General features: G+C 36.5%; 2 protein-coding genes across 3 annotated transcripts in view; both read right to left on the reverse strand.

The window, feature by feature from the left end:
- Positions 1–5,754, reverse strand: part of SNAPC4 (small nuclear RNA activating complex polypeptide 4) — a 31,513-nt gene extending 25,759 nt beyond the window's left edge. Inside the window, exons 1-6 of one of the 2 annotated variants that reach the window (XM_067471813.1) lie at positions 5,677–5,754; positions 5,059–5,140; positions 2,842–2,984; positions 2,102–2,146; positions 1,109–1,272; positions 4–129 (exon numbers count right to left, since the gene is read on the reverse strand). In XM_067471813.1, the coding sequence (XP_067327914.1) occupies positions 4–129; positions 1,109–1,272; positions 2,102–2,146; positions 2,842–2,968 (462 nt within the window). In that variant the 5' untranslated portion in view covers positions 2,969–2,984; positions 5,059–5,140; positions 5,677–5,754. The remainder of the gene's footprint in view (positions 1–3; positions 130–1,108; positions 1,273–2,101; positions 2,147–2,841; positions 2,985–5,058; positions 5,141–5,676) is intronic. The other variant, XM_067471812.1, reaches the window with a different exon arrangement.
- Positions 5,755–8,713: 2,959 nt separating this feature from the next.
- Positions 8,714–10,523, reverse strand: part of ENTR1 (endosome associated trafficking regulator 1) — an 8,653-nt gene continuing 6,843 nt past the window's right edge. Inside the window, exons 6-8 of the mRNA XM_060757764.2 lie at positions 9,455–9,517; positions 9,260–9,366; positions 8,714–8,983 (exon numbers count right to left, since the gene is read on the reverse strand). Coding sequence (XP_060613747.2) covers positions 8,890–8,983; positions 9,260–9,366; positions 9,455–9,517 — 264 coding nt within the window. The 3' untranslated portion in view covers positions 8,714–8,889. The remainder of the gene's footprint in view (positions 8,984–9,259; positions 9,367–9,454; positions 9,518–10,523) is intronic.

The following is a 10,523-nucleotide window of genomic DNA, read 5'->3' on the forward strand; positions in this document are numbered from 1 at the left end:
TACGAGACCCGACGTCACATCCTTGAAGTAAGGCTTCATGAAATGGCCCAGGAATATGTTGCCCGGCAAGGGCTTCCCGGCCGACGACTTGGGGACCCTCCTCCCGGAAAGATCCCAGGCCAGTTTCTCCTTTGGATAAATACAAATAAATGCATAATAATTAATATAATATAACATAATAGAATAGAATACATGCTGGGAATTGCATTGAAATATTTACCATACAAAATGAAGGGCCGTTGAAGGACATGCGGCCCAGGAATAATAATAATAATGATAATGATAATAATAATAATAATACTTTATTTATACCCTGCTACCATCTCCCAAGGGACTAGGTGCAGCTTACATGAGGCCGAGCCCAACAATACATCAATACAAGCAATAACAATTACAATGCGAAGCAAAATACAAATACTAATACAAAGCAATTAAAATAATTATTAGCAAAGACTGTGGCACAAACCAGTCAAGGGGGTCCCAGTGATGATCGGCACACTGGGTGAAGTACCGCAAGACCTTGGCCTGCACTTAAACACAATTGGTGCTGACAAAATTATCATCTGCCAGCTGCAAAAAGCCACCTTACTGGGATCTGCATGCATTATTTGCCAATACATCACATGCGGCCCAGGAATAACAACAACAACAAGAAGTATTATATTGTTGAGGGCTTTCATGGCTGGAATCATTGGGTTGTTGTATGTTTTCTGGGCTTTGTATGGTCATGTTCCAGAAGCATTCTCTCCTGATGTTTCGCCTGCATCTATGGAAGGCATCCTCAGAGGTTGTGAGGATGCCTGCCATAGATACAGGTGAAACTTCAGTAGAGAATGCTTCTGGAACATGGCCATACAGCCCGGAAAACACACAACAACTCAGTATTATTATATGCTTTATTGTTGTTGTTGCAATGCAGTATTTGGAAAAGCACATAGGAAATGAAGAGCTATTGAAATGAAGGATATGCAGCCCAGGAATAATAATAATAATAATAATAATAATAATAATAACAACAATAACAACCAAAATTAATAATAATAATAATAATATACTGAAAATAGCATTGTTATTGTTGTCGTCGTTACAGTATTTGGAAAATACTGACCTGCTGTTGCTTGTTTTGGGCAAGGAGCTGGCGGACTTCCTCCAGCTTTTCCTGAAGGATCTCCTGATAGACCAGGTTCATCTGGAGGCAGGTCTCCGGCGTCTGAGGGAGATGGATGACGGCTTCGCTCTCGCCTTCCATTTGAGGGTCCTTTGGATCCACCTCCGATAATAATAATAATAATCCAATAATAATAAAAAAATAAAATAATTATTGTGACATTATTGTGACCAAATGTTACAACACAATAACAATAATAGCACAATAATAATAGAGGCTCAATAGTAATAGTGACCCAAGAACAATAATAACAGTGACCCAATAAAAATAGTCACCCAATAATCGTAATAGTAGTAATAGTGACCCAATAACAATAGCAACCCAATAATAATCATAGTAATAATGTAAAAAAACAAAATAATTATTGTGACCAAATAATAGTTACAACCTAATAATAACAACAACAACAACAACAACAACAACAACAATAATGGCACAACCATAAGAGACTTCATAATAATAGGAATCCAACAACATAATAGGAATCCAACAACAACAAGCATAACAATAGCAACCCAATAGTAATAATAATAGTGACCCATTAACAATAATAGAAACCCGATAATAACGAACTAATAATAATAATAATAATAATAATAATGTAAGAAATAAAATTATTGTGACTATTATTATTGCGACCAAATAGCTACAACCCAATAATAATAACAATAATAATAATAATAATAATAATAATAATAATAGGAACCCAACAATAATAATAGTGACTCAGTAAGAATAGTAACCCAATAACAGTAACAGTGATCCAATAATAATAATAATAATAATAATAATAATAATGTATTATCCTCCTCTCCTTGTGGCTCAAATGAGGCAGAATGAAGAAGATTATAGCAGCTTTACAGTAATCTATTCACTTCAACAGAAATGCTGCATCTATATAAGATATGAAAACCAGTTTGAATTGACTACTTGCCATCTCAGCCTGGGCATCCGAACCATCGCTGTCTTCAGAGCCGTCTGTCAAGAGAAGGAAATAGGAGCCGGATGACGGAAAAAGAAAAGACAAGCCTTTCGGAAGCTGATGCCAAGTAGTTGAGAGAATAATAATAATAATAATAATAATAATAATAATAATCTTTATTTCTACCCCGCTACCATCTCCCTAATGAGGACTCGGTGTGGCTTACACGGGGCCAAGCCCGGACAACACAATACAGCAATAAAAACAAAGCATATACATCAGACAACAACAACATTATCAAAATGACATTAAAATAATAAAATAATAAAAATAAAATAAAATACCAATAGACATAATCACAATAGAAATTACAATGGGCAGGCCACATATTCCGAATAAAAATAATTAACAGACTATGATGAGATACAATAGGAGCAGGAATACAAAGACATTCTAACTGGGAAGTCACTGGTTTCCAGAAGAGGATATAGAAATACATAGAGAGATTGAGATATATAATTAGAGAGAGAGAAAGAGATATAAAGAAAGATTAAATCCATGAAAACATATAAAACCACAGCAAATACGGAGAGAGCGAAATAGATATAGAGGTATAAAGAGATCTAGAGATATATAACTAGGAGTCAGATGGTTGTAACCCAGGAACTGCCTGTCTGTATATAAATAGTATGTATAATATGCATGTACGCAAATAATATATATATGCAGAGAGAGAGAGAGAGTTGTGCACCTTCATCCTCTGATTCAAGGCTGGAACTGGACCCATCTAGATCGACGCCTTGCAGGCCGGGGCCCAGGTTCCTCTCCAGTTCTTCGATTTCCTGACGGATTTTCTCCCGCTCAGCGTCAATATCCATTGATGGTGTATCTATCCTGGAAAGAAAAGAGAGAAAGGGATAGGGGCCAAAACTGAGGGAATCACACACAGGATGCTGACCGTCATCTTAATTACTATCCCACTTTTATAATAATAATAATAATAATAATAATAATAATAATACTTTATTTATACCCCACTACCATCTCCCAAGGGACTCGGTGCGGCTTACATGAGGCCGAGCCCACAATACATCAATACAAGCAATAACAACCACAATACAAAGCAAAATACAAATACTAATACAAAGCAATTAAAAATAAAACTCATACATAAATAGCATAAACATTGAACAATACCACAAAACACATTTAAAATCTATGGCTGGGCCAAATGTAATTAAAGTTAAAAAATATAATGCTGGGCATGAACAGGATAGAGGAGGTAGGGCATTGGTGGAAACGTACAAGCAATCCTAAATCAGTATAAAGTGCTTTTAGAGGACATAATGCTAAGGGTTCATTATTCTGGGAAGGTACACTGGAACAACCACGTTTTCAAGCTCCTCCTAAAGACTGCCAAGGTTGGGGCATGCCTGATGTCCTTAGGAAGTGAGTTCCAGAGACGAGGGGCCACCACCGAGAAGGCCCTCTCTCTTGTCCCCACCAGTCTTGCTTGTGATGCAGGTGGGAGCACGAGTAGGGCCTCTCCAGATGATTGAAGAGATCGTGTGGGTTTGTACACAGAGATGCGGTCACGCAGGTAGGCAGGTCCCAAACCGTTCAGAGCTTTGTAGGTAAGAACCTGCACCTTGAATTGGGTCCGGAAAATAAATAGCAGCCAGTGGAGCTCCTTAAACAGGAGGGTTGACTGCTCCCTATAAGGAGCGCCAGTTAATAACCTGGCCGCTGCCCGTTGGACCAACTGAAATTTCCGAGCCGTTTTCAAGGGCAGCCCCATGTAGAGCGCATTACAGTAGTCCAATCTGCACTTTTCTCTCCTAAAGGAGACCAACACCACCTAACTCTGCAAAAACAAGACAACTTACAATTTACAGGGTCATAAACAACACTAAGACGGAATCCAACATGGAAACTGTGACAAAAACAAAGGTTTTTTAAAGCATAACCCATAGCTCTCTTGTCAAGGGCTGGTCTTCTCGCTTCACGTGAATCATCTGCTTTGAAAAGCCAGAAGCTCCACCCGACAAGTAAGAAACGAAAATAGCTGCAAGTATATAGACATACATAAGTCGCTCATATATATGTGTATAAGTATGTATGTGTGTGTATATACAAACACACATATGGTGTGTGTGTTCAAGCCAGAGTGGAGAAGGGGGCTACAGTTGAAGACAGTTCAATCTTGTCTCCTGTGCTTTACTAACAATATATATATATATATATATATATTTGTAATATTTGCTGGAAGAAACATTAACAACCTCAGATATGCAGATGACACCACTCTGATGGCCTAAAGAAAGGAGGAGCTGAGGAGCTTTCTAATCAAGGTGAAAGAAGAAAGCGCAAAAGCCGGGTTGCAGCTAAACGTCAAAAAAACCAAAATTATGGCAACAAGAATGATTGACAACTGGAAAATAGAGGGAGAAAACGTGGAGGTCATGACAGACTTTGTATTTCTAGGCGCAAAGATGACTGCAGATGCAGACTGTGGCCAGGAAATCAGAAGACGCTTCCTTCTTGGGAGGAGAGCAATGTCCAGTCTCGATAAAATAGTAAAGAGTAGAGACATCAGACTGGAAACAAAGATCCATTGCCTAGTCCAAGCCATGGCATTCCCTGTAGTCACCTACGGATGTGAGAGATGGACGTTAGGGAAGGCTGAGCCAAGGAAGAGAGATGCTTTTGAGCTGTGGTGTTGGAGGAAAGTTCTGAGAGTGCCTTGGACTGCGAGAAGATCCAACCAGTCCATTCTCCAGGAAAGAAAGCCCGACTGCTCATTGGAGGGAAGGAGACTAGAGACAAAGTTGAAGTCCTTTGGCCACATCATGAGGAGACAGCAAAGCCTAGAGAAGGGAATGATGCTGGGGAAAGTGGAAGGCAAAAGGAAGAGGGGCCGACCAAGGGCAAGATGGAGGGATGGCATCCTTGAAGCGACTGGACTGACCTTGAGGGAGCTGGGGGTGGTGACAGCCGACAGGGAGCTCTGGCGTGGGCTGGTTCATGAAGTCACGAAGAGTCGGAGACGACTGAACGAATGAACAACATATATAATATTATATATAATTATATATATTATTATTACATATATTACATAAATATTTATATAATATAAATATAAAATATATAAATATATAATTACATAATTATATATATATATATAATATATAATATATAATATATATTATTTATTATTACATATATTATATAAATATTTATATAATATAAATATAATTATATATATATATATAGATAACATTATATATAATAATAATATATATTATTTATTATTACATATAATATATAAATGTTTGTATTATATAAATATAATTATATAGATAGGTAATATTATATATATAATAATATATTTATTATTACATATATTATACAAATATTTATACTATATAAATATAATATATATTAATATTTATATTATATAAAAATAATATATAAAAACATATAATTATATATATTATATATATTTATATTATATATAAATATAATATAGGCTATTAGGGTTATTTTTCAGTCCTTTCAGTTAAAAAAGTCAATATTTGAGCCTTACCAGCCAATAACTGCAAGTAAATGACGGCTTTATAAGTCTTCACGCCAACATGCCTGACTAGAAACTGACCGGAAGTTGTGGGAGTGTTTTTAATGTAACACCAGGAAGTGACGTCAACCCCGCTTTCGTCCGGCGCCGTGGAAGCCTCGCCTCGTTGCTTAGCAACGCTTAGAGTTGCCCCGCCCTCTTCGTGCATCTTCTCCTGGCTCCCCACCGGCGGCCAATGAAATTTCGTCTTCCCTCACAAGCTTGGACCAATCACACGACGCGCTCGGCGCCGTCCAATAATCGAAGCTCCTCTGCGGCAGACAACGCTAGCCACGCCCTCGTTGAGGAAAAGAGCCAATCCACAGCGGGAGGAAACAAAAATGACAGCGTGGAGGTGGAACTTCGTTTCCCAGAAGGCCTCCCCATTGGCGACGTCGACTGAGGCTTCTGGGAGTTGAAGTCCAAAATAGACAAATGTAGAACTAGTCATTGAGAGCAGCAGATTCACCAAGTTGACACCTCTGAGGAAAGAGAAAAGCTGCACACCACAAGTGCTGGATATCATAGCATTTTTATTATATTTTATTTTATAGCATTTTATTTTATAGCATTTTATTTTATATTTTATCAGCACCTTATGACATTGTCAATCAGGCATGGGCCAACTTGGGCCCTCCCTCCAGGTGTTTTGGACTTCAACTCCCACAATTCCTAAGAGCCTACCGGCTGTTAGGAATTGTGGGAGTTGAAGTCCAAAACACCTGGAGGGAGGGCCCAAGTTGGCCCATGACTGATCTATGCTGATGATCATGCCATCACTGCTCAAACAGAAAGCTTTGAAATGGTTGAACAGAAGCCCTCCACAATTATGAAAGTATGTCATATATTCTAATATACTAGCCGTCCCCTGCCAGGCATTGCTGTGGCCCAGTCTGGTGATCTGGAAAATAAATGAGAAAATGTTGGTTTCTAATAGATGTAATTCCTTTATGCTTGTGAGTAAACAGTATTTCTTGCTGTTTCTTTGTCAGTGTTGATGTGGAGAGTGTCTGGTTTGCCCACTCTGGAACATGCAACATAGAATTGTCCTTCAGGGGTCCCTTTCAAATCTATGATACTGTATCTCTGTGTGCTTGAATCATATCTATCTATCTATGGCTTGGCTGGATGGCTCTCTGTTAGGAGAGCTTTGGTTACGTTTTCTTGCCCTGGTGAAGGGAGTTGGACTGGGTGGCCTTAAGTATTTTCTGTTGGACATGAGGGTTCTGTGTGGGAAGTTTGCCCCGATTCTGTCGTTTGTGGGGTTCAGAATGCTCTTTGGTTGTAGGTGAACTGTGAATCCCAGTAACTAAAACTCCCAAATGTCAAGGTCTATTTCCCCCAAACTCCATCTGAGTTCACATTTGGGCATATGGAGTATTCGTGCCAAGTTTGGTCCAGATCCATCATTGTTTGAGTCCACAGTGCTCTCTGGAAGTAGGTGAACTTCAACTCCCAAACTCAAGGTCAATGCCCACCAAACCCTTCCACTACTTTCTGTTAGTCATGGGAGTTCTGTGTGGCAAGTTTGGTTCAATTCCATCATTGGTGAAGTTCAGAATGCTCTTTGATTGTAGGTGAATTATACATCCCAGCAACTACAACTCTCAAATGACAAAATCAAAATTTTTTGAGTGAAGGACATACATTGGGTTGTTAGGTATATGCTGTCCAAATTTGGTGTCAATTCATCCAGTGGTTTTGGAGTTATATTAATCCCACAAACAAACATTACATTTTTATTTCTAGATTATCAGTGGTATTATATTTAATATATTAATATTATTATATTATATTGTATAATTATTGTATATTGCATTACACTATACTATTATCTTTTTTTTTCTTGGTATACTATTATCAATATCATATATATATAAGCATAGTACAATATTATTATATATTATACTGCACTTTACCACTGTACTGCAATATCATTAGTAATATCACATGTAACATATAATATATAATTATTGTATTATATTGTACTATGTTATTATACCACTACCAGTATATTATACTATTAGTATACTATTATATATTGTATTGTATCATAAGTTGCAGTATATATAATATATTACACCACAACATTATTAATAGTACATATACTATTAAGAACAGACAAGCATCTTGAGCTCTGAAGATTACCTGTGGAGGAATCCCAGTGGAACATTGCACACACCCAAATACCTGGGAGTTACTCTGGATTGTGCTCTGACTTATAAGAAGCAGTGCTTGAATATCAAGCAAAACATGGGCGCTAGAAATAATACCATACGAAAGCTGACTGGCACAACCTGGGGATCACAACTAGACACACTGAAGACATCTGCCCTTGGCTACTCTGCTGCTGAATACGTGTTCTGAGTATGGAATACATCTCACCATGTTAAAACAATGGATGTGGCTCTTAATGAGACCTAGTGTATGATCACAGGACATTTACGCCCTACGCCGCTGGAGAAATGATACTGTTTATCCAGTATTGCATCACCTGGTATCTCTCAGGAAGTAGCAGCCTGCAATGAAAGGACCAAGGCAGTGACATCTCCAGCCCATCCTCTGTTCGGATATCAGCCAGCATGCCAATGTCTTAAATGAAGAAATACCTTCCTAAGATCTATAGAGATACTCGCGGGAACACCTCAGCAAGCAAGAGTCCAAAAGTGGCAGGTTAAGACGCAGAACCTCAATCAATGGCCGATTGAGAGACTCCCTCCTGAGCACACAGAAGATGAGGCGACTTGGAAGGTGCTGAACAGACTGCACTCTGGCACCACAAGATGCAGAGGCCAAGAATTGGAGTACATGACATGCAAGTGTGAACCACAGACAACCTATTGTAATGTGGTCTGAACCCTGCCACATGCACAATGGGGGACCTTCTCGCAGCGACACCAGAGGCACTCCAAGTGGCCAGATTTTGGACAAAGAAAACCTAGTTTTTAACTTTGTTTGTGTTTTTAAATACATTACAACTGTAGTCTCAATTCGCTTCTGACACAATAAATAAATACATCTCATGGGAATTTAATTGAAAACACTGATATATATATACACACATATAAAAGGCAAAAAGTGAGCATATAAGTCAAAATAAGTGAAAATATATGTATAGTGAGGCTCTTTGAATCAGATCAGGCCCAACCAAAGGGCAAAGGGTTAGAAAAATCCAATATTGAAAACTCAGAGAGAATCTGTTGGCATTTCAGTGATTTTGTCCATTGATTTCAGGAATTCGGCGACAATTTCCAATTCTTCTGCCCCCGAAAGCAATTGCCTGTAATATAATAATATTCATAATTACAATGATAGGATATTATTTTTAATTTATATATATATAATATTTTTATTATATTTTTTACAATTTAATATTTTTATTATATATATATATAATTTTTATATATATACATGATATAATATATATAATATATTAATTTATATGTAATATAATATTATATTATATATATAATATTACATATATATGATATATATAATATTCTATCATTGTGTGTGTGTGTATACACACAAACACACACAATTATCATAAACTTACTTGATGGATAACCTGGATTTCGTCAACACCATCAGAAGGTTATGTAAAGCAACATCTGCATTGCGTTTCATGGCTTCCTTTTCCGTCCTATAATTCTCCACCTGAACCTTTGGGCCAAGAACAAAACCAAAATTTTAGTATTTACAAAAACCTAAAATGGGAAACACAATTTATAATAACAATGATAATAGATACCTGCAGAAGGGCGTTCTCCTGCTTCAGCTTCACAGCACTGCTTTCAGCCTTCGAGGCCCGTTTCTGGGAAATAGCAGGAAATTGTTTATTATTTGGTGTTAATGACTGGAAAATGTGGAGCAAAACTATCAACAAATACTACAACTTTTCCTGAAAGCAAAGCAGGATACTACTACTACTACTACTACTAATAATAATAATAATAGAAGTATCCGACGTGTGATCCAATTCAACAGCTGGGTGAGTGTCTGATGTGGACTCATCTTGTTGTGTTTCAAATAATAATAATAATAATAATAATAATAATGAAGTGTCCGACGTGTAATCCAATTCAACAGCTAGTAGAGTGTCTGATGTGGACTCATCTTGTTGTGTTTCAAATAATGGATCAATAATAATAATAATAATAATAATAATAATAATAATAATAATGCATCACACAGTCCTAGACGCTGGGGAAGTGTTCGACTTGTGATTTTGTGATACGAAATCCAGCATATAGATCTTGTTTGCTGTGACATAATGTGTTTTTGTGTCAGAATAATAATAATAATAATAATAATAATAATAATAATAATAATCAGCATCATCCCACTCTGCCCCTCAAGGGTGTAATCTAACCTAAAAATGGGAAGATTATTATTATTATTATTATTATTATTAATTCCGTTCCAACCTACAATAAATGGGTTGGGAGAATATTATTGTTGTTGTCATTAATTCTGTCCTAGCCTACAAGAAATGGTTCGAAGAAATATTATTATATTATTAAGAATTATTATTATATTATTATATTATTAAGAATTATTATTATATTATTAAGAATTAAAATTAAAAACTTTATTATGGTCACTGATAATAGTAATTCTATTCTAACCTACAAGAAATGGATAAAACTTTATTACGGTCGCTGATAATAATAATAATAATAATAATAATAATAATAATAATTTTCTAACCTACAGGGAATTGATTAGAGGAAGACTATCACTATTATTATTTATTATAATAATAATAATTAATTATTATTATTCCCAATCTAACCAACAAGAAATTGTTTAGAGGAAGA

Source organism: Anolis sagrei, chromosome 11, assembly GCF_037176765.1.
Source record: "Anolis sagrei isolate rAnoSag1 chromosome 11, rAnoSag1.mat, whole genome shotgun sequence".
Classification (NCBI taxonomy): domain Eukaryota; kingdom Metazoa; phylum Chordata; class Lepidosauria; order Squamata; family Dactyloidae; genus Anolis; species Anolis sagrei.